General features: G+C 42.8%; 1 protein-coding gene across 1 annotated transcript; it reads right to left on the minus strand.

The window, feature by feature from the left end:
- Positions 1–839: 839 nt before the first annotated feature.
- Positions 840–25118, minus strand: PCBD2 (pterin-4 alpha-carbinolamine dehydratase 2). Its single transcript, XM_064725172.1, has 4 exons — positions 25030–25118; positions 22201–22332; positions 4232–4312; positions 840–2823 (listed from the first exon to the last, which is right to left on the minus strand). The coding sequence occupies exons 1-4, from the start codon at positions 25114–25116 to the stop codon at positions 2728–2730; spliced, it is 396 nt and encodes a 131-aa protein (XP_064581242.1). The 5' UTR covers positions 25117–25118; the 3' UTR covers positions 840–2727.
- Between the last annotated feature and the right edge of the window lie 14 nt (positions 25119–25132).

Below are 25132 nucleotides of genomic sequence, written 5' to 3' on the forward strand. Positions count from 1 at the left end.
ATCCAAATATTTCAAGCCACAATCAGCCTTAAAGCCAAAAACCACCTAGCACTTCAGGGGAATATTTAACCTGTGACTGGTGATCTGAAGCTGGAGGCAAACAGGGGAAGGTGAGTGCATGAGCAGCAACACAGCCTTGGGGTGCAGCTTTGTGGGCTTTGGGGAGCAGGTACTGAGCTGCCCAGGAGGAGAGGCCAGCACAGCAAAGCTGCATTTTGGGCAGCCCATTTTTGAGCCCTCCCATCTGGGCCCAACCCTTGTACACTGGCTACTTTTCCTCAGAGCAGAGCAAATTATGCTTTTCTCAAGAGGAGCCTTAGACTGAGTTTCCTGGCCCCAAACCAGTGCCTACCACTAAATCCTTGCTGTCCAAGTTTGCTGTGAAATTCCAGCTCATGGACACTGTGTATCCCTTCCCCATGACCTATTTTTATTTTATTATTTACATTTCACAGCAATGCTCACCTTGCTTACAGGTCTGTGGGATGTCCCAGAAGTTATCAAGAAATTACAACATTATGGCTAAATTACTAAAATTATGGCTAAACAAGCACTGACCATAAAACGAAGCATTTCAAAGCTTCATCCTTCTAATTCCTGAGTATTTTCGCCTCTTTGCTGGTCAGGATTCTCAACACCCCCAGCACAGCTTTATGCCATAGCCAGACAGTGCAGCTCTCTGAGCTGAATTAGTTGAAGGGGATTTTTTTCCTCAGAGTATGTAAATAAATATCAATATTCTAAACCAAAGACCTCCCAGTAACTAAATACTATTTATCTTAAATTTGTCTTCAAACTAAACAGCTTTGTCACATATATACAATAATAAAGAAACAAATTACAAAGGAGGAATTTGATTTTATTGGTTTTACTCAAAGCCCACGCGTTATACATAAATTCTGAACATCAGAATTTACACACTTCTTTAGAGATGTTGTCAAAACTTTGGGTGAAGCTCATTTCAATTCCCCACCACCAACAGGAGACATCACAGCCTGATTGTTTGTTTTAGTTTTATTCACTCTTCACAGCAGTGACCATTTTCAAACCATATCAGGGAAATCCTGCACTTCACTGGGGAAAGGCACTTGTGAGAAAAGAACAGCTGAGCACGTTGTCTGAATTTGGGTCTTTTTAGGTATTAACTTGATATCCTAAGTAAGGTTACTGACAACAAATTCCAACCTCTTGCTTCCTGTGTGTGACCAATTAGCACGTGACGGTGTGTTTGCTGAGGATTTACAAAAAATATCTTATTTTATCGACTCAATCACTTGGGTGGCAAGCTCATGGCATTCTGCATCCCAAAATACCCGAGAGACCACACACCTCGCCCCGATATAGATTCTGGCAGGCGTGCATCCCCCTTCTCGGTAGCTGGTGGCTGTGAGTGTCATCTGAGCAATGCTCTGGGGCATTTGGGAGGTGTCAATCTCCCGGCAGAGCCGCTGGCAGGGCATGACAGAGCACGCTGGGGACACCCAGCAGCAGCACTGCAGGGGGAGAGGCCCCTCCTGCAAGCTCTGAGCAGCCTGAAATCTCCCTGCCGGCGCTGCAAATCTGTCTAGGGGAGGATCACAGGATAAAAACAATTCAAACCACGGGAGGAACTATTTTAAACGTTGTCAGTCGGATCTGCAACAATGTGTGCAACGAGTAATTCTAGCTATGAAAAAAAAAGTGGGTGAGCATAGCTTCAGTGAAGCCCAGCTTAGCAAGAATGCTGCTAATGCCGCTTCCTTCAGCGCCGGCAGCCCTGGCCAGGGCTCCGGGCACTGGGCCAGGCCACCCCCAGCCTGATCCAGCAGGTACTGGAGCATTACACCACCAACAGTGGCTCAGTCCTGCAGGGAGCTGAGCACTGACCTGGCCAAGCCCTTCAGCACAGGCTTCATTCAATGGTGTAGCAGCTCACCAGGACATTTTGTGTTTGCGGTACCGGCACTGAGTTTTTCAGCAACTCCAAGATCCAGCCCTGCACCTGGGAGTGTCCAAGGCAGCCTGGATGAGGCTTGGAGCAAACTGGTCTAGTGGAAGGTGACCCTGCCCACAGCAGGGGGGTGAAATGAGATGAGCTTTAAGGCTCCTTCCAACCCAAACCAGTCTGTGGTTATGTGATTCTGTACTCTCAGATGGGGAAAGGCTCTCAAGCAGCAGCTCTGGATACAGCTGTTCCTGCCAGTCGGGCTGCAACTGCAAGGACACATCAGCAGCAGCGTGCACTGCTCTCCCCAGATCCCTGCACTTGTCACTGGTCACTGGCAGAGATGATGGTACCAAGCCAGAGGGGATTGACCTGGCCAGGCTGCTCTCACACTGTTTGAAGTGCAGAGATGTACAAAACCATAGGAGGGAAGTGGCCAGGCATGGGGGAAACTCATATGGCAGCTGGATCAGTCCCTGTGAGCTTGGGGAACACCAACACACATGGGTGGGCTCATGGTTTCATTCCAGTACAGTGTAGTTTGTAAAAAAGGATTGTTCAAAACTTATTTATTGCTGGTTTATCCACTGCATCCTCCTGCAGAACCAGCAATGGGAAAGGACAAGCACAGGCAGCCAAAGGGGTCTCATGATTAAGGTACTGAAGGTCAGAAAAGCTCAGCCACTCCTTTTACAAAATATCTTCCCTCTACAGGTTTTGGAAATCAGGATTACAAGGAAAAAGAGATATCATTTAAAAACAAAATATCAGTGGACACTGTATTAAAGCTATTTATATCTTGGTTAAACTGAGGCAGCAGCTTTGTCAATAAACTGAGCCAGCTTCACGTCTCTCTTGGTCAGCCCACCGCAGTCATGGGAAATCAGAGTTATCTGAACCTGTCACAAAGGAAAAGAAAGAGGTTACAAAGACATTTTGATCTCTGACATTTGACATTTTGATCTCTGAACAGCAGTTCATTGGGAACACTGAGTGTCTCTTAGTGAGCTGGTTTTACGTGGTGTTCCTGGCAAGCACCAAGCTGGACCCTCCCTGCTTGTGTAAACCAGAAGATGCTATAGGTGAGGAGGCTTTACAGAGCCTGGAATCTCACCAGATGAGCCCTTTTGCACAATAACACAGGCTTTGTATTCTTGAGTTTCATCCAAGAAGAGGTATCTGATTAAATCATTCACTCTTTAAGTTGAAATACCACGGATGAGTTTCATTAAGAACCCGGGAAACTGACCAAGCTGCCAAGAGCTGGATCAGGGGCTCATATTTTGTTAAGAATCCACATCCCAAAGGTGAAAAAATTCTTAAGATTGCTGCAGATTAATTTTAAAAAAAGTATAGGTGACATAGCTGCCTCACAGGTCTGTTTAGACTGAGCCAGATGACAAGATGGGCATTATTTTGTCTTGCCTTTGACTGAGATTTTGGGAATACTTAAAAGAAAAAAGGAGACAAAATCTGAATATTCTAGAAATCCAAGAAAATCAGGTGGTCAGGGTGACATGAAGGACTGATGAGGAAGAGTCTCTGCTGGGAGTTTCACCTACAAGGAGAGGTGGGATGTCCTGCTCTGAGGGTGGTGGTCTGAGCTACAGGCTGCTTGTCCACATGTCCTTTTTTTGGGTATATTTTTAGTGGGATTGCCATATATTCACTAAATGCTACAACAAACAATGTGATACAATGCAATGAGAAGGATTAGAAAATAAAATTGAAGGGAGAGCAATAATTTCTCCCTTCACACAGCACCTTTCATTTGAGGGTTGCAGTAATCCTTGTAACCCTTGTAAATATGAGACCACCATCAGTTAGGTAATATTATAAACAAATTTTATAAGCTGCTATGTTGAGACATATGAGCCTACAATTTCTAAAAAATCAAATCTGAATTGAGACTGCCAGGCTCCCATTTAGGTACCAACAGTCTGCTAGCCTACACTGCTCAGTTCCTGACCTGCTGCACAGACAGGAATGAGAGCTGGTGAATAGTTTTAAAACAGTAATTTATTCAGGTTGGCTAAATAGGAGTTTAAAGGCTTCTGTTTTATTTTTAGATCTCAGCCAGAGAGGTGAAGCCACAGGCCCCAACCATACAGGCGCAAAGAGCTTCATTTTTGATTCCTCACCACTGCAAATCTCAGCATCTCTTTAAAATCTCAAATCTCTTTATAGAGACACTTCCCATTCCCTTACCTTGTAGACAAGCTACAAATAAAGGCAGAGAGAATGGGCCAGTGGTTTGGTGTCCTTAACTCCACTGCTGTGTGAGTAACTAGGGCTGGTGAACGTTACCTTGCTGTAGACATTAAACCATTCTGGGTGGTGATTCATCTTCTCTGCCTGGAGAGCAACACGTGTCATAAATCCAAAAGCCTAAGGAGAGAGAGAGAGCAAAGAGGAAAATACTGGATTGGCAGTGGATTGGCAAGATTCACTCCAAAATCCCAAAATCTCCTCAAGATGCCCCAGATGGCTGCACCTTGGGTTTGTGTGTGCTAAAGAACCATTTGAACTCTCATGCCACTGGTGCATTCTCAAAACAGCTGAAATGATCCCCTGCAGACCCTGGTAAATCACCCTGCTCAATGTGACTTAGCCCAGGACTCAAAGCCATTGCATGACAGCAGTGATTTCACCTCCGCCATCAGCAGGGATTTTAAATATCCATCCCAAGTCCCCCATCCCCTCCTGCACCTTAGAAATGTGCCATTTCTAATTAAGCACCATGCCACTGTGTGACCAACACTGCTTCCAGAAACACATCCCTCCATTTAACCATTTTGCTATTTATTTTACTGCAGAGAAAAAGGCAGCAGGTGGGCCTGCCCCTCTGCTTTATGAGACATATTTTCCCTTTAAATGAGTTAAAAGAGGTTTTCCAGTCCTCTGTCCCTACACGCTCCCTCAGGACACAAGTTTTATCAGAGGCTCAAAAGGAAAATAATAGCAGCCCCTTGCCAAAATACTTAGGAGCAAATCAGTGCATTATAAAGAAAATTAGAAGGTCCATGCAAATCAAGACTGTAATTATGCAGTGGGGCCCAAAGGGCCTGGGAGCGTGAGCAGGACGCTCTCAGCAGCAGGCTTTGTTCATAGCAAGCTCCATCCATCGAGTTCAGGACCTGAATTAACATGCAAAGCTGGAGGAACATCCACGTTACAGTCTGGTTCAGATTATAATACAACAAGCTCCACAAAACCATACCTGATTTAGGTAGGTTTTTAGTGCTAATTTATGGAAGAGAATGTATATAGCCCACATTCCACCAAGTGATGACCATTTCAAACAAACATGTGGTCAATGAATAACATATAATGGTTGATAATAGTTTCAAGTCTTTTTCCCTCTCACAAATTGCAAAAACCTTTAAGGAAAGAAAAAAAAAAAAGAATTGGTGCCTGGATGAAGAATTACTTTGTTGGTCGCTTTGCCAGTCAAATGAATGCAAACGTTATAATCAGAGAAAATCATTCCAATGAGGTTTGTCATTTGGAAATCACCAAACTGTCAGCAATTAAAAAGCTTTTTTTCTTTGACCCAAGAGCTTTCCAAAATTCAGGAGAAACTAACTTCCCTTGAAGCTCTTGCTCGGTTTAGTTTTACTTTGAGTGAACAATTACTTTTAAAAGTTTGCCCATATTTCAGCAGCATGCTTTGAAGTAGAAAGCTGCAAGTTGTGCATCAGATGTTAGCAATGATTTGGAAAACTTCTCCATTAATAGTGATTATTCAAATGTTTTTATAGTGTCCAGTCTTAATAAGAATGCTATTTCCAACACAGCAATCAATCCACAGATATATCCTCAAAACTTTAAAACAGTGATGTGTCTGCAACTGAATTTCCTGAATTCAGAATACAGAATTCCTGAATACAGAAACAAATGGCAAGGGAAAAAATAAAAATAAATTTATAAAATCCCCTATCAGGTTTATGTAAGCTCTATTGGTGTCTGTTCATCCCAGGAACTCACCCGCCCATGTATAGACCCAGGTCACACTGCAAACAGTCACTGATGGTGAGACAATAATCACTGCTCCAATGAAAGCACACAGAGAGAATTACACAAACAAGTTACTCTAAAAAATTTATCTGCGCTATAGACCTTCCTCCACACTTCAGATGACAAATCCTCCTCATCAGCAGACCACCAAATCCCCTCAGTGAGTGCACCAACACAACATCCCACTGCCCCTGCCCCACAGAGAGTGGAGTCTCCAACTGGATAAAATGGACACTGTTCAGAAAACTGTTCATCCTACTGAAGACTGCTCAACTTGAGGCTGTCCAACTCATGAAAATGAATAAATTCCAGCACAGAGGACTCTCCCCAGGACCCATCCTGCTGCTTGTTGCTCCAGCTGCCCCCAGCTGTCCCAGCCAGGGCAATCCAGTGTCACAGTGAAGGATGAAGCCTGCTTGCCTTCGTGCATGCCCTGCTCTGCTCAGAAACGTTCTCCCTCATTGCACATCACCCACAGCAACTTACTCCTTGCATTTCAGTTTACTTTAATTACACACAAAGTGTAACTCTCACAAAAAAAGACCGAGCAATTTCACCAACACAATCTCCATTAAGGTCTTAAATACTTCCTTTACTAATTAAATGAATTGGAACACTATTGTTTATTAATCACCTTTATATTTGTAGAGCCTTAACCTTTCTTTGGGAAAATACAACTGGCTCTGGAAGGAAAAGATCTTTAGGTTTGATTAGATATGAAAACACTATTACACAAAATCAGTTTGGACATTTCTTCACGTCTTGAAACTTGATCGGTAATTTGGTCTAATTGGTGATCAAGGAAACTATCTTGTGATCAATTAAAGTAATTACCGCATTCCGGCAACACAACCAACCTTAATTTGAGCAGGAGTCTGCACTTCTTCAAATTTAATTAAAAATAATGAAAATTATTATGCAGTCTGCAGTGCAAGATCATTGTCAAGTCTGCACTGGTGGGCAGAGTTTATCAGACCATCACACATTTCTTGATGAAAGTGGGACAACCACTTCACTCATGACAGTGAGACTCAACACAGTCTTGACTTTCACTCTGTTAATAACAGGGAAGTGCAGTCCCTTGGCCCCAGATGAGAACTTTTGCTAGTTTTCCCCTCAAAAACAAAAAGACAGGAGAAAGAAAGGTTTTGTGCATTTTCTAGAATCCATAAAAAAGTATTAAAATAGACTTTGATGCAGTAAATATTATGAAGTATTCTGGTTTTTCAGTAATAGGCATATTAGACACATTTGTAACCTAACTCTTTTAGGACATTTTGGGCTAAAATAGTATCCAGACATTCAGGGAACTCCACATATAGACCACAACACCCAAGGGGTGGCAGAGTGCAGAGTCCCTACAACAAACCATGAAGAGCAATGTAAGTAAGAAGTGAAGCAATCCTGCACAGACAGGACACCTGGGTGTGCTGGTACGTCTCTTCACATCTTTTAAGATCATGAAAGAAGGAACTAAAAACTAATGGTGTTTCAGTCATAATATCACATTCAATATGTTTCTTAAATACTAGCAGTCCTAATATGTCTCCATAAGATAAAAATCGGGGCTACTCTTAGAAAGACAAGCTAACCTAAGTAAGTGAAAAAAACCCAAGGTAAACTATTAAAGAATTCAGCTGTCTCATGATGTTTTGTGACTGGTCAAGCTGCTCTTGAAACTGATATAATCCACTATCACGAAATAAGACTTAATGCTACTTTTGTTGCCTGAGAATGGGAGAACCAGGGCCAGACACTTTGCTGTCAGAACTGGGAGGAAAGATGAAATTCCGTGCGCTGCTCTGCCCCGCCCAGCGCTGCACAGCTCTGGGAGAACCCCGGGATCCCGAAGCTAATCTGCTATTATTCTTCCTTTCACACTTCTTAAGCAAGGAATCCATTCATCTTAATACTTTTTAAACAGGCTGCTTTTGTACAATGCTTGCCAACATTATCTTGATGAGTTATACATCAAAGGCTCCCAGGTCGCGGTGCTGTGCTCATACATCACCCACCACAAGTTCCCCGTGATGGATCACCCCGTGCATCTCCAGAAGAGAGCAGCTGACAGTACTTGACTCCAAGTGGAGATATTTCAGCAAAACAGCTGAAAGGCTCAACGACATAACCATGCACACTTTATTTTTTGTTTGTTTGTTTTAAAATGAAGTGTGCACTCAGGCTTCTTAAATCCCCTGGACGCGCAGCCAAGGAAAGCATGTGCTAATCACAAGTACATTAAGGTTTCTGCCTCCCATCTGTCATTATAACGCTGGAGGTAGCATTAACCCTGACCTTCTGCAGCACGAGGGCTACCTGTCTTCCCTTGCCCTGCCTCCCAGGCTGCATCTGTACCATTTATCAGTGGGAAATTAATGAATTACTCAGGTTACAGTGACACTGTCACACAGGAGATGACTACACCTCGCACATTTGCTCTCCACTCACCTGAGTAAAAAGTACCAGGGTACAGCATGTATTCTCCTTAGAGTTTGACATTTGTAACAATAAAATCAATCATTAAGGTTCACTCCCCAACTCCAGAAGCTTTCACATATCCAGCTGACATTACTACCTAACAGTGAGCTACAAGCCAGCAGATAAAACGAAAAAGCTCTCTAAAGTCAAGATATTGTAGGTCAGGATCAGCTGCTAGTCATGAAGGCTCTCACGATATCTTCTCTTGTGCTCTCAGGAAAAAACTGGGCTTTGTTTTATCTTGAGTCTATTTACTCCATCACTAAATATTTTTATCGTATAAATATGCATAAATCATGTCACAAAGCTACACTCTTTATCTGAAAATGACAACATAGTTAAAACACAAAAAAAGAGGAATCTAATTAGCTAAAACACAAAAAGAGGAATCTAATTAGTATTTAGGAAGCTGATGGCAGCACAGAAGGACAGGTACCCATTCCCAAAACCACAGGAATCCCAATATGGGGATTCTTCCCTGTTGGCATCATCAATCTGCTTGAACCATCCTCAGAGACACTGGATCCACGTGGCATTAGATATTTTTCCTTCTCCTTTTTGTCTGTGTCTAGATTCACATACAACATAAATCAGGTGAACATCTTCTCATTGCTTCCCCCTTTTTAACATTAATCCATGAACACTGGGACCGTAATTAACAATGCAAATAATCATGCACCAAAATAGAGCTGAACTCAGGTTACTCATGTCCCCCATCTCTCTCTGAGGCTTCAAGGCATGGACAAGACACATCAGGTACTGTGCCTACAATTCCCTACTCTCTCCATCCTGGCATGGGCAGCCAACAGGGTGTAAAGGTGAACAACACCTGATGAACCACTGGTAGAAATTTGGTTTTCTCCTCTTTAATAGCTCAAGCAGCAAACTATTGTGAACAGAGGCAACCTTCCCATTCCACAGCATCACCTGTGACTGGGGAAAGCAGTGCTCTTAACTCTGAATGATAATAATGAGGGGAAAGGATGGAAGGATAGTACTAAAGACACTCTGGCACGGACTGAGATGCCATTTCCATCTTCATAGCAATATCTGAAACTAAAATCTCCAAACCCTCACAACTCCAATTTCCAACTGAATTGCCAATGTTTTTCTGTGTTTACAGTGTTCTTTGAAAATCCAGAGCTGACCACTTGCATCCCCCATACTTATCTGCATACATCATTGGCACAAAAATGCAATGCTGCTTTACACTCTAAAAAAAGTTACCTATTTACATTCCTATTGCAGCTGTAAACATTGCTGTGTTAGATGTGCAGCAGAGAATGTGCAAACCTTTACACCATGTTCTCCAAAGAATGCTGTTTCTGTCTCCCAACACTTGTTTACAATTATGTCAGTGAAGAAACCAGCTTGCCAGCTCTATATCAAACATTTTTGACAGCAAAAGCACAAACACTGATCTATTCTAAGTAGTTTGCCACTCCATGTAATCTTGGAAAGGGCATTCTTGCCTTTGATTCTAAAAATGTTTATACTTCATACATTATGCAAATAGTTTTTATATATTAAGAAATAATGCAAGCAAAGCTCAAGTTAAATTAAATTCTTCAACAATAACCTTGCCAAAGCACTGATTTTCCTATTAAAAAAAATTATTCCAATTTGTTGATCTTACATTGGATGAAACATACTGTAACAATCTTCATAATTTATGTCCTGTTGGGACACTATGATTTAAAGTAACATAATACAGACCAGCATCACTGCTAATCTAAACCACCTGACCAGATAAACAACAGTTTCCCCTTCTCTCTTCACTGAGACTATTTCTGTTTATTGTCATATGATTTGCCAATTTGAGGACCATGAGGGATAACTGGAGGCAGGGAGTGGAGCTGGGAGGCACAGCCCTGCCTCCATGGGGACATTTCTCACCCAGGTACCCCTACAATGTCCAGAGCCACAGGAGGTGACAGAAGGCTGTGCCTCTGTCATCAGATTTACCAATGTGATATGATTTATCAATTTTCAAATGATTTAGCAATTTGAGGACCATGCAGGATCACTGGAGGCAGGGAGGAGTGGAGCAGGGAGGCCCAGCCCTGCCTCCATGGGGACATTCCTCACCCAGGTACCGCGACAATGTCCAGAGCCACAGGAGGTGACAGAAGGAAACTCCAGGAATGCTGTCCCAGGAAAAGCCCACTTGTGGCAAAGGGAAATTTGCATTTACTCAGCACCCTCTGGACCCAGTGCAGCACTAGACACATCACAGTTCTGACAGTGCTTGAGGTGCAGCTCTGCAGAGGGATTGGAGCTCAGGGCTTCATCCTCCCAGCTCAGCACACTTTGACTTCAGTGACCAAAGCTCTGACACCACAGGATCAGAAGGACACAATGCTCTGGGCTGGAAGGCACTGTAAACACCATCTAATTCTAATCCCCTGCCATGGGGAGGAACATCTTCCACTATCCCAGGTTGCTCCAAGCCCCATCCACCCTGGTCTTGAACACTCCAGGGATGGGGCATTCACAGCTTTTCTGGGCAACCTGTGCCAGGGCCTCACCCCTCTCACAGGGAAGAATTTCTTTCTGTATCCAATACAGACTTGATGAAGTAGAAGAGAGAGAAGATAGAGATGTCTTAAAGCAGCATAAAATCTTTCTGGAAGTGATAAAAGTTTCAATGCCAATACAACCATATTACATGGTTACAACCATATTACAACCAATTACAACCATATTACAACACATTACATATTACTTTCATTTATTTACAGGTAGGTAAATAGGAAGTTGCCCATAAAACTTCTGCAAAATGAGTAGATACCCTAAATCCCAACCACACCTGCAACTAAATCATGAGGTATTTGTGATGCATCATTTCAAATCGAAATATAGAATATAAATGCTTTAATTTTTCCTTTTCTTCCCCCAGGTCCTTCAGCACTTATAGAATAATTAATATTATTTTATTTTAAAATATTTTTTAATTTAAAAAAACAATTTTATTAAAAATTGTAGATCTCTAAATTACGTTTTCCAGGAAAAAAAGAGGGAAATAATCCCAGGTGTCAGGACTGAACTAGAGCATGGTGGAAATCTTTCCATGTCATAATCTCAATGCGGCTCTCCACCTTCCGAGCCATTTTTGTGTGCTTTGAGTTAAAAAATGGAATATAAAGGTTGCCCTTAGGAGGTTTGCACAAAAAAAAAAAAAAAAAAAAAAAAAGGTATTCCATGAAACACGACTTTTTAAAATGAGATTTTTGCACCCTACCTAAAAACATGAAATAACACAGTGAAGTCCCCATTAACTGAGCACCTGCTAAAGTAATCAGGCACTTAAAATAATAAACTCTCTTGGCTGCACAACTGAAAGAACAATGATAATTTGACTTGCTAAAACTAATGTTTGGTCCAGCAAATCAAACCCTTGGCTGTACTGTAATAAAGCCATCACACAAACCACAATAAAAATAAAGTAGTAACAAGGTGTAGGGAGCCCCCAGTTCCAGCCTTCTGAATTCAGGCACCTGAGCCCTCTGCTGAGGCACAGCACAATGAATCATCCTTGACAGCACAGTGCCAGCCCATGACAGGAAGGTATTGTAAACCAGAGCAGATCAGAATTAATTTAAGTGAATGTTCCCCTTCTAAAAGCTTCTCAAACCCTCTGACTTTTACAGAGTGCAGGTATGGTGTAGAAGAACAGAGAAGTTCATGATCCCATCATGCCACATTTTGGATGAAACAGATTTGACTGGAGCAGAAGAAAATATTCTGCAATTTTCCCCAATGTTTGTTTTTACTCATTTGAGAAGGAATGATTTCATTCTGTAGACATGAAAGGGAAGTTCACAAGCCATCCATGCTGTTGATAACACAGGGATGCTCAGACAAAATTCTCCTTGGTCTTTTGGCCAAGATTACACACACTATCAGTTTAATATCCAACATCTTCTCTGCTGAGCATCCAAGGGCAATCATATCCTGCCTCTGATAATCCTCTAAATATTTGCCATTTATGATCCTAAGAACACATCAAAGAGGGGTAAGAAAGGCTTTGCTTTATGATGGATTAAGGGAAGATGTTGGTCTCATGACCATTTCATCTTCCACCATCCCGTCAGCTTTTTTGGTTTAGTTTGTTTTTTTAAAAGCAAGTTCAGCAATTCAAACACGCAACAGAGAAAACATGATGGAGATGTGAGGAATTTGGACAGGTCTTACAATAATTCTCTTGGCCAAGTCAGAAGCTAGAAAGATCTAGAGATTTGCAATAAAGCAAACTAAGGACCATTTACGTCAGATCTAGTCAGGGAATCATTTCACTCAGCTGAATGTGTCCTACTGTACTGCAAGAACAAGTTTTAATGTTTGGACACCTTCTCTAACAGAGTTTAGGGGCAGTGAACTCAGGAGGAGACTTACCTGGGCCAGCACAGGCAGGCTGCTAATTCATATTGCACCATAAAATTCAAATGTTATTTTGCAAACAAGGCATTTCAAGTCTAGAAACAACAGATCATTTGGGGAAAAAGAGTGGGACAGACCAAGAATTTTCCCAGAGAAGACAGGGTATCCCTCAAGCTCTGCACAGTCAGGTCCTTTGCTTGGTTTGCCATGCCCACTGTTCCCTCTGGGATCTATAGTTTCATCTCCTGTCTCTGCTATTTGGAAGAATGGCTGGAGCAGGTCACAGAGAAAAGGATAAAAACAGCTACATTAAGGTGTGTTATTAGAGCAAGGCTCACCTAACTGCCAACAGTTCAGGTACTCAACCTGCACTTAACATTATCCACTGTCTTCAGACCCCTTCTTATGCTCCAAGCACATGCCTGGAAGTGACAGAGTGTGTTCAATGAGCAATATTTTGCAAAGTTTTTGTTGGTTGTTTTTTTACCAACACAAAGGTTTCTCTGGGCAAACCACGCTGCTTGTACATTGGTCCATCTGGAAATGGAGGCACAGGCTCAGGAGGGGAGGCAAACAGTAATTCTGAGTCCTCTGGTGAACACCAAATTTCTTTTAGAAATTCGTATGAGCACACCACCAAGGGAAACCCTTTGTAAAGCTCTTGGGTTTTTTGTTAGATCGGGCATTACAATGTGCATAAACTCAGCATTCTGGGCTTGTACAGTTAACAGTATTTTTGCTCACTTTGAGCACCCACCCACTGTAAGGAGAGTAAATGTTCCCTCAACCAGGGACACCTTGGACATACACAGACCTACATTTAACTGTCTGATGTTATTCTCACTCCAGTCCAAGGAAAATCATGGTAGATCATGTAATCAGGACTTTTCCCACTGATCCTAGGAATAAATAACATTTTACTTCAAAGCATCCTAAGCAATAGATAAACCAAACAGTGCAGTGCTGACTCAGCACAGGGCTTCCCACTCATCACTGTGTTCCCACCAAATCCCTCCAAAACATCACACCCAGCTTCTTGTTTGTCCAAAACGACTTTTCATCTCAGCCAAACAAAACTAAAGGAATAAAGGGTAAGTGGAAGAGCAAGAAAGGAAACTCTCCCCCAAAAAGCCACGTGAAGCGGGTTTGCAGCTTTATAAGAGAGAGCTGGAAAACAACCCTCCACATGCCTCGCCCTGATAAACGACGGCCCTGCCAGTGGCTTTCCAGAGCAGATGTAACGTTTTAGCCAAACGTGATTGTTTGTGAAAGAAATAATTCTGATCAAAACCCGAAATTGCAGCCAGCAGAAGAGCTGCACTTCGTCACGCTAATCCGGCCTGACGGGGAGCGGCGAGCGGAGATTCCTACTGCGAGAGGAGCAGATGCGAAAGGTCAGCGCCGGCCCCGCACTTCAAACCCCTTAACGTGTAAAACAGTGTGCATTAAAGCCCGAACCGCCCCACGGCAGGATTAACGGATGTCCGCTAAGTGGGTTTGATGTGCTTTTGGTGAGTAATGGTTCGTTCTGAAATAGGGGCGTTGCAGCTTTGTTTCAGTTCACTCCGCCAGCCGGAGTCCAGTTTTAATTGCAGCTGCAGAGGATAATATCCCAAAGCGTGTTGCTGCTTTGTGGGAGTATGGGAAAGGGAGAGCTGCTGGTGCTAAAGGCAATTTACAGTTGGAAACTGTAGGCAGGCGTTGCTCCAAAAGCAAGGGGATGCAAAAGGTTGAACAACCAGGACTGCGTTTAACCAGCATCGTTCCAGTCCCTCCATAAAAATAAATGTTATTGCATAAAGGAGTTTCAAGAAACCAGTTTTCATTAACTGAAAAGATAAAAACATTCATCTGAGTAACCATCTTCTTCAAAAGAGGCAGTCATACTTGCATTTCCCCAAATGAAGCTATTCAACTGAATTCAAACCCATTGTCTTTTCCATTCATTTTCCAAAGGTGCTTTATCATGGGAAGTGCCCAAAATGTAGCTAAAATTAGATTGACTTGCTCCCATTTATCTCTTTAAGCACTGTCCATATGGCTGATAGGACATTATTTATTCTGTTTAATTGAAACAATCAATCTGTGCAGCTGAAAAAAAAAAGATAAATTCTTCTTTTGCTAGAAATCTACAAGACAGCTTGTGAGATCCAAAAGGCATTTTGACAAATCATTTCTTTTGCATCTCTAGATCGATGCGTGCAACAAGTATAAAACAAATGCTGTAATAATTTTTACTTGAGTGATAATAAATCCATCTGTTAAGAAAAGCATTTGTATTGGAGTCAACTGGAGAGCAGCCCAAAGGTCAACTGGGCAGATTTTAAGCAGTGGAGTGCATAAAAGGAGATACAACAGGTCTGCTGAGGGGAGAAACTCAGCAATTAGAAACACCACACCCCACTAATTATAAACAATAAAATAATGGTTTATTCTAGGGAGAAATATGATTTGCTCGTCAAGAAAATAAGTATGCCAAATTACAGTTAAGTCACAAAAACAAACAAAATAAAAAAACTGATGCAAACTCTACCACAACCAGGCTGGGACATTTTGCATGATTAAGGAGATGAAGGACATATGACCATGTGTGAGTCTTCAATTTAAAAATAATTATATTTATTTAAATATTATTAATACTGTGACATTTTAAATAACCCTGGTAGCCTGACGCCACTGGGAGTGTCACAATGAAATTACAATGGTGATGTGTGTATGTAACAGAACTTGTCACAGGCAGCTGGGACACAAGGGTGGTGGCATCTGCACACACAGAGCCTGGCAAAGAGGAGATGGGATATTCAACATCACAAAGAGGAACCATCACCTAAAGGGGCTACAGGAGAGACAAGGAGGGACTTCTTACAGGGCATGGAGTGACAGAACAAGGGGGAATGGCTTCAAACTGACAGAGGGCAGGGTTAGATGGGATACTGGAATGAAATTCCTCCTTGTGAGTGGGGAGACCCTGGCACAGGCTGCCCAGAGAAGCTCTGGCTGTTCCATCCCTGGAAGTGTCTAAGGTCAGGTTGGACAGGGCTTGGAGCACCCTGGGATAGGGGAAGGTGTCCCCATGGCAGGGGTTCAGAATGAGATGAGCTTTGAGATCCCTTCCAACCCAAACCATTCTAGGATGCTATGGGTTTGTACATGGCAGACCATGATGGCTGTGAGAATGAAATAATTCCCTTATTTCCCAACTCCCATCTCCAAGGATTTCATTTCTTCTTAGACACAATCAGATCCCACATTTCCACCACTACAGACCTCCAAGCTTTGCATAACTCCTCACCACTGACTGCCAATGAGCTGGAAGCATCACTGGACACTGGACATGCTGACCAGAGCTCCAGTGCCATCTCCTCCTTCTCCAAGGCCAAGGAAGGAGAATCATAAGCTTCCAAAGAAGGAACCTCTCATCTCATTTCCCCCAGACCCTGCGGTACCTTGGTCCCAAAGGCAGGGGCAGGTGGATCATGTCCAGGTCCCACAGCTGCACCCTGACCTGCTGACTCAGAGGTGAGACTCTTATTTACTCCCTCAATCCCAAGAATAAACTCAAGGAAGGTGTGACCATCCAGGAATCATATATTTTTACTGTGCTCTGCTCTGAGACACTTGATGCAGTTCATTGACTGTGTTTTGGCCTGCAGGTTAACCTCTGCCAGTCCCAGAAACTTCACTATCAGTTTCTAATAAAAGAAAATGTCAACAGGCAAATACATCCAAAATTCATTATTTTCAGATACAAAGGTATTTCCAACTCTGTAAACCCGCTCATAAATAATTCTGATTTATTGTAAATCGGTTATTGTATTCATAAACGCTGGGAAGTTAGTGAACAACATAACTACCAACATAACTACCAAAGTTATGAAATACTTTCATAACTTTGCAGGTGCACAAATCACAGCATATGCGAGAGGACTCAAAGGATAATGGAAAATGAAGCAGTTTCAGAAAGCCTATATGAAAACCAGCACCTACCTGGCTGGATAAAAAAATAATTTATTTTTAGTCGACAGGCAATCAAACGCAAAACTCTAGCAGAAAGAGCTGGCAGAGCACTACTACATTAAAAATAGCAATTCCCCCCAAAAATGTATGAAAATAGGTCCAACTTTCGATTAGCAGAAGTGACAGTTGGGCTGAGGCTGCTCAGGCTTTGAGGTTAAACACAACTGACACAGGCTGCACCTGAATCCAATCACTCCCTGGGCTCTGAGAAGATTCACACGCGAGGACTAAATTTGTCACAAATGGGTTGGTTTCCGATCCTCCCGTAGCCAACTCGCTTTATTCTGACCCCCGTTTAACAAATCAACTTAATGGGCACTGGGAGTGCCATAAAACTTAACAATGGAGTGATTTTAACTTTTAAAATATAGTTATGAAGCAAAATGTTGGAGAGCTCCTTCAATACTGGAAATCAAATTAAAACTAGACATTTTTTAACAGTCTTGACAGATATAATCCTAGTTACCATGTAAATTTATGGTAAGCTGCTGTGATATTAGCCACAGGTGCTACTTTTAATATATGGCCTGCATCTGGCTGGGAATAAAATATCTCAAGAGGACTGAAAATGACCTCACTATCAGACAATGGAGAAGAAAAAAAACCACAAGACCGCTGTGGCATATAAAAAGCTGGAGATGTGGTCCACAACTGAATATTTACCATAAAATTCATTTTAACTCTGCAGACTGTAAGTTAAAGGATATAATGTTTTCAATACATACAAGGCGTGGACGTATTTTAGACAAACAGCCAAAAGATTAAGTACATAAAGTGGAAACGAAATACACTGCCTATATGTATAAAACCAAATTTTCCAACCTTTGATGAATGTCAAAAACAAAGCAATGTGCCAGGAGTAGAAAAAGGATGGACCCAGATTGTATTGAAGGCACTGGCACCAAGTACTGCTATTGAAAGAAATCAGGAATATGCATTGCATATCCTACCAAATTCATTTGGATGTGTAACTGGGATCATACGAGGATCATCAATTTAAAGGGACAAATCTGAGCACGTCTCCCTACAGCCAAAAGAAAAAAAATTGGCATCACCAGCAGGGAGAAAAAAAGGCATGCACCATAACATGCTCTGTCTGACTTTTTTCTCCCAGACTCCAAACAAGAGAGACAGCAAATCTGGAAAGGAAATGCAAAGTGAGAAAAACAACTTATTTAATACTCCTAGATTTTTTGCACATCTTTAAATACGTTCTCAAAAGCCAAGACACAAATTGCACTGAGACACATGTGCCTCTACTCTTAGTGCACAGCATTTCCGTACCGTCCCCTCCACTCAGACTCATCCTCCACCTCCTCCCTCTTGCCCCAAAAGACAAAAAATGTACCTGAAATAGCTTTAAAACTCTTAGAGCATTTGATTTCCTGTCATTTTAGAAAATGACGTTAGAGGTCTTATGGAGACTTCCTACACTTTTTTTTTTTCAAAAACAAACTTAATTAAAAACTTACCCTATAAAAGAAAGCAGCTGTAAATTCTGAACCTGACCATCAGCAAACTTGCCCACCTTTGTAATTTCCTAACTGCATTTGCTGCCTTGGTGTGATTACCTACGGAAACGCAATCACACAGGCAGTTGCCCCTTAAACCCTCTGGTCAAATCCAACCAAGTTTGACAAGAGACATGGAAGTCTCAGAGCTAAGATGTTCCTGCAAATTCTGGGAAAGTGAGCAGCTGGATACAGGACCCAAGCTGAGCACTTGGCATCCTGCACTCACAGCCTTTCACAGCTGCACGCCCAGCCCAGCACTGGCCTTGAGATGAATCCGGCAGAAATTCACATCTTTAAACCAGGCCTGTCCCTTCTTCCAGATCCCTGCTCCCAAGGTGAACTGACCTGAAATGCTGGGAGAAGTTACCAGCATGATCTGGAGGCATAAATTAACTTTCTTTCCCAATCCCCAATCTTATTCAAGCAGACTGGAAGACGTTTCAGTAGCACAAAGATGCGAATGGATGACAACATCACTTCGTGATGCTACACCATGGCCTGCAAGCCTCCCCAGCCACTCTTCTCTGCCCTGCAGCCTGGGAGAGAGGCCCCAGAGAAGCTCCCTGATGTGAGGTTTGTAGAGGCTCATGAGCACTCAGATGCATAGCAGGAATTGGGATTTGCCATGGAATGGTCCCAGCCCACCTCCTCTCCAAAACCTCACTCACAACCAGAAGTTTCAGCCAAGCACATGCTCCCTTGGAAAAGGGACTCAGCCCAGGGGCTTTGACAAAGTGCACCCCATTGAGGGTCCTGGAGGTAAAAGAGCCCAGTGTTAACTCATCTCTGCCCACCTGCCACTCCACAGTGGCAACAGCCCAGGGCAACTGAAAGGCACATGGAGGAACAGAGGCATTGGTGCCATCAGCACAGCTCTTCTGGACACAACACTCTCCTCTACAGCTGAATTGCATTTTTCCCCCACCACTGGTGTATTTTATTCTATACATTATACAGACCACCAAGCCCCCAGGAGCCCGCCTCACATTCTGGGAGCACACACCAGTGACATCCAGTCCCCCAGGACTGGTGCTTGGTGGGCATCCACAGCAGCAAAACCAACCAAGCGCTCTCAGCAGAAACCCCAGGCTGGCTTCCAGCTTATTTCAGAGAATTGTACCAACAAAGTCCATTTTTGTGAAAATGTATCCTCAGAATAACAAACACCATCAGTGCTTTCAAATTCTGGGTTACAAACTAATTCCCTGAGCCAGAAGTGTCATTAGCTTGTCAGCCTTACAAAGGCAGCTCACTGCTGATAGCTTTTAACTGAGCTGATCTCAGCCTGAAAGCTTCAGGAATCCAAATAATTCCTGTTTCACAGAAGTTTCATTTCATTCTCATGCTGAAAATAATATACATAAACCAAGCTCATGTCTACACATTTGCACAACTTTATAATAAAAGTTGTGTTTATATTCTCAACATCTGTTGACATACACAGACTTTGTAAACCTGGCATAGATTTTGAAGCCACAGAATTTTCCATGCATCATGAACACTATCTGCAAGAAGCAATAAAACAAAAAAAAAGCAATGAATACATTAATCATACCAATATCATCTGCAAAACATAAATTTGAAATACCTTTCATGTCAGCTCAACTACTTTTTTTTTTGTGTGTGTATTTTTGGGGGTGATTTTTTTTCCACACCTGATTTTATGCCATCTGTGAAAGGACAGCAAGAAGATCAACGAGGAAATGACATTTCTCAGTCCTCTGATTTTTACTAAACACTTTAAATCCTGTAAATAGAATATTTATTGCATTAAATGAAAGCAGTTGTACCTACAAGTTCAATTTTTTCATTGCAGGACTAAATTCTCCCAAGTACAGGGAGGTATAGCTCCACTTTTTTCATTTGTTTCCCAGGTTGTAGTAAACATAGTGTTTACTAATAATCATTATAAATATATGTGCATAATTTAATAAAATTAAGCATACATGCATAATTTCAATTTATTTTCAGCTTTAACTTATCGAAAGGCAAATACCTGCTCTCTAATACCAGCTAAGGATCTGATGCCCTTGGGATCTGCATGTTGAGCCTGCTCCTACGAGAACAGGAATGATTTCTGCCCCCTGCAACAGTAAAAGCATCCTGCAGTAAATCTATAAAAATCAACAGGGGAAATTCTGCCCTCAGATATTCACATCTATGCTTGATCCAAGCAGAGCTGCCCAGAGCACCCACCTGCACAGCTTTTTCTCCCAAATGGGGGCAGAAATTTCGTTTTGAAGCCAACTCCAACCTTTGCTCTCATTTTGCCTTACATCCATAAAAGCAGTTAAGAATTAAAGACCCTGTTCTAATATCTTCCAAAAAGTTAAAGTGGCATTTTTTAAAATACTCTTCCCATGACTACAGGTACTAGAAGTATTGACATATAGTTCATCAACAAGCTAATTTACATTGACATATAGTTTACCAACAAGCTAATTTAAATATACTCAACTTCCTATACTGGCATGGGCTCCATCCACCTTCAAATCAAGAAGACATATGGATATCTACCTAAGCTGGTAGGTAAGATAAGTCTACACTGTCAAAATAAAAAAAAAAACTTTGTAAATTTTTGTCAAAGCAATGTGTTTTCCAGCTATCTGCTGGTGCAGGACACTGATCTGTCTCCTCACCTGCCTGTTGGCAGACAGGGACTGTCTAAATCCATCTGATCAAACTGAGTTACTCATTTACAGTGGGCAAAAACACTTTTTAAATATTTTTGAGGGCAACTTCACTTCTAGTTGTGCTGAACCAACAAAGACTTTGACCACAACCAGGCAGAGATGCCATTTCATGAATATTCAAAGGCAGAAAATCTCAAGGACCCCTCTTCCAAGGGTCACTTCTATCCTGCCACATTCCTGGTTGCTCCAGCTGCCTGCACATCTCACCAAGGCTTCCTGTGAGCTCCCTCTCATGGGCTTCTCCCCTTCACTGCCCTTGGAATGAAATTATTTGGTTCTGTTTGCTCTGTATTAACATTCAGGTTAAAAATGTACTCGTGGCACTGGCACAGTCCTGCTAATGAGCTGCATTTTTCTGCAGTTGTTTTCTCTTTTGCTTTCTCCCAGCTCACCTCATCCACCTTCTCTCTAATGCATGTTCTGGGAGTGTGATTTTTTCTAAGCAATGTCATTTTTCCTCAGAAGGGAATTTTCAGTGAAATGTAGCTGAGCAGGGATCTCAAGACAAATTCATTATTTCCAAGGCCAGTTTCTAACTAATGTCTGAGACAAGTTCTTGTGAGTGTGAGATGTGGCTCAGGATCCTGTTTCCAAACAAAACCCAGTGAGGTAAATAAAAACCAGTACTGTGCACTCTGTGTGCCAAAGACACTGCAAGATCAGCTATTACAACTCAATCAAGGATATACTGGAACTTTGTCTTCCTGTTTAGAAGGTGAAATGTTCCTGTTTTCCCCACCTTGCTTGCCAAAAGCTTCTGTTCTTTCTTATATTTACCTATGTTTCTCACATATTTCCCTGACAAAAATGATCCCCACTGCCCATCAGTTATGTATTTCCAGCATTTATTTATGAGTGCTAGTAATGAAAAAAAAAAAGAGGATCAAATACTGCTTTGTCTGATTCCACAATCCCAACCTTGACCCCAACCTGAATATTAGAATCCAGAAACTGTAATATTAGAACAAATCTGCTTATCAACTACAACATGGAATTAATTTACTCCACCTAATGAGATCAGAATCTGAGAGCAAATCATCAGGGCAAATCCAAGAGGATTTGGCCCCACCAGGATACTCCCAAACTTCTGAATATAAATATTTTCCCATCAGGACCATATGGAAATTAAAGCAATTACATTTCCTTTATATTAAAAGTGGCATATAACAATCATTACCTGATTAAAATTTTTGAAATTGAACTCCTTGTAGATGGCATCTCTTTCTCCCAGCTCAGACCAGCCTGAAGCTTTGAGATCCAGTAAAACTTGATTCCTTTCCTCTGTCGTCAACCAGTGAGACTGGGAGGACTATTGAGGGAAAAAAATAAAGGCATGGCACAAGTGAGGCTGAGGCGCTCCTTTGTACAACAATAAGAAAACCACACGATGAAATTGTGGTTTTGTATGGTGTAAAGGTGAGGATATGGAAAATTCACTGTGCAGTTTCTTACCATTTATAATTTCACAGAACAGTTTAACCTAATCTAGCCCAACCCTGCCATTTCTGTTTAGGCAGGTAAGTTTGGCCAAGTGCTTTTTGTATAAAACTAGTGAAAAGCAACAGACTCCCAGGAATGAAGATGGACACCAGCATACCTGTACCCTTGGTCATCTGAATTGTCCAGATGCCGTAACATCACATTTAATTTCCAAATGTTCCATTCTGTCTGGTAAGTAAAGGATTATTTACATTATTTGCTAAATGTTCAATTATAAGGCTAAAATATTATAAGGATAAAATAATATCAGGAAATACCTATTTCAAAAGAGAGAAGAAAAACAGGAGATTGCACTCTACCTACTTTGTATTTTACTATTTTAAGAAAGTGGAAACGGACTTTTAAGACGGCACATGCTATGGAGTTCTTTAAGGAACAAAGAGCTTTGTAAGTAAATCAAAAGTCAATACAGACACAATTACAAAAAAAGTTTTATTGGTAAAAGCACTAAATTCTGCAAAGCAGCAGTGTTTATGTATGGCTTACTTGACGTGACACGAGTCCTCCTGATGCCACTGGGAGCACAAACATGACAGATTAAATATCTGAATATCTGCTTAAATATCTAAATCAGGGGCTGAAGCACACACAAGACCAGAGCCAGACACAGAGGAACGTTCTCTGGGGCCTTTGGAGGATGTTTGATTCCTTTTCTAAAAGCAGGACTGAGGGCATGAGCCGTTCCTCAGACCACAAATTCTGAGAGATGGCTCTCAGGCTCTCTCATGACAAACGCAATGCTTTCGTGGGAAGAACCTTTGTCCCCAGTACAGCTACATTCAGACTGGTTTATTCTTTATTTCAGAGCCGGCTCAGCTCTGTGAGATCCCCCAGAAAGGCAGTTTTGCTGCAGAGGTTCTGCTCAGCACTCAGGAGTTTCACCCCTGCCAGCCGAGCCCCGGTGCCACCAGATGGGGCTGTGAGTCTGAGCAGAGCAGGAATTAACGCAATTAATGCGACCTGAGCACGGCCCTGACATCCACGAGGGCCAAGGAGCAACGTTTTCACCAATAACATAGGATAAAAAGCCCCAAATGGAGTAAATCAATCTAACAGCAACACTGCTGCTGTTTGTGTTTAGGGGGATACAGAGATGTAACAATAAATGGGTTTTACAGGCCCTAAACTGAATTAATTTAGGCTCTTTACACTTCAAACACAATGTTACGCTTGCCAGAACACAAATTTCAGATTTTTCATTGCTATAACTGCATCACAGTCATAAATTTCTTACTTTTTTTTTTTTAATATTTTTCAAGCATATACAAAAATCACCAAAGCTAAAGGCTTTCTTGAAACTCACTGTTTTATCTGGCACGAGATGAAATTTGACTGCAAATGCACAAAAAATCATGAGGGGGGTGGGTTTTTGAGACAGCAAAGTCCAGGACTGCTGGACTTTGCTGTCTCAAACACAAAGTCCAGAGATGCTCTGTGCCAGCTCTCCTGACACATGGCCTGACATCTCACCTGACACATGGCCACTGACAAGACAATGGTGTGACCTGAAATTCGACCACATAGTTTTTGATAGGAATATGGAGACTGTATTTTATGCAGGCCCTGGTGAGCACTGAGCATGTTTCACATTGTGGAGGCCACGTCCTGAGTCAGCCCTTGACACATCCGGATGTTCAGAAATGGAGCAGAAAGCAGCAAGGACAAAGATAAAACTCCAATGGCTTTCCCACACTCACAGCCCCCAGCAGCTCGTCAGGGGCATGGCCAGAGCCCAGGGAGGCAGGAACGGGCACTGGGTGCCAATGGTGACTGAGCACCCCAGGTGATGGCACCCGACCCACGCTCATGGCCCAGAGGCTGTTGGGTGCTGGGGTTGCCCGAGTGATGGATGATGTTTGTTTGGAGGAAGCCCAGGAAAACCAGTCATTAAGTATAAAATATATATATATATATATATATATAATTAACTCTCATGCCTGAGGGGCAAGGGTTGAACCCTGCACGTGCTGTTCACTATTAGCTTTGTGTAAAATAAAATAATCAGCCAAGAGGTGGGATGGCAGGGGGACACGGGGAGAATCATAGAATGATTTGGGTTGGAAGGGACCTTACAGCCCATCTTGTTCCACCGCTGCCATGGGCAGGGGCACCTTCCATTATCCCAGGCTGCTCCCTGCCCATCCAGCCTGGCACTTCCAGGGATGCGGCAGCCACAGCTCCTCGGGGCAGACACTGTCAGGGCCCCACCAGTCCCACGGGGAAGAATTTCTTCCCGATATCCCAACTAACCTTCTATCAGGGTGAAGCCATTCCCCCTTACCCTTTCCCTCCACGCCCTTGCCCCAAATCCCCTCCAGCTATCCCCATGCCCCTTGGCGCACTAAACGGTGCCAGCCAGGTCTCCCCGGAGGCTTCTCCCGGCTGAGCGATCCCAGTTCCCGCAGTTCCGAGGGCACAGGGCCGGGGCTGGCCGAGCCCGCGGCCTGTCCGTGTGCCTCCCCCCCGCCCCTCGCCCCCGGCCCGGCGCGGTGCCCCCGAGCCTCACCATGGCCGCGGGGCTCCCGGCGCCGCCCGCCGCCCGCCGCGCTCCCAGCAGCGCCCGCCGCAGCAGCACGGCCCCGCCGCCCGGCATGGCCCCGCCGGCCCGC

The sequence above is a fragment of the Zonotrichia leucophrys genome, chromosome 13, assembly GCF_028769735.1.
Source record: "Zonotrichia leucophrys gambelii isolate GWCS_2022_RI chromosome 13, RI_Zleu_2.0, whole genome shotgun sequence".
Lineage (NCBI taxonomy): Eukaryota > Metazoa > Chordata > Aves > Passeriformes > Passerellidae > Zonotrichia > Zonotrichia leucophrys.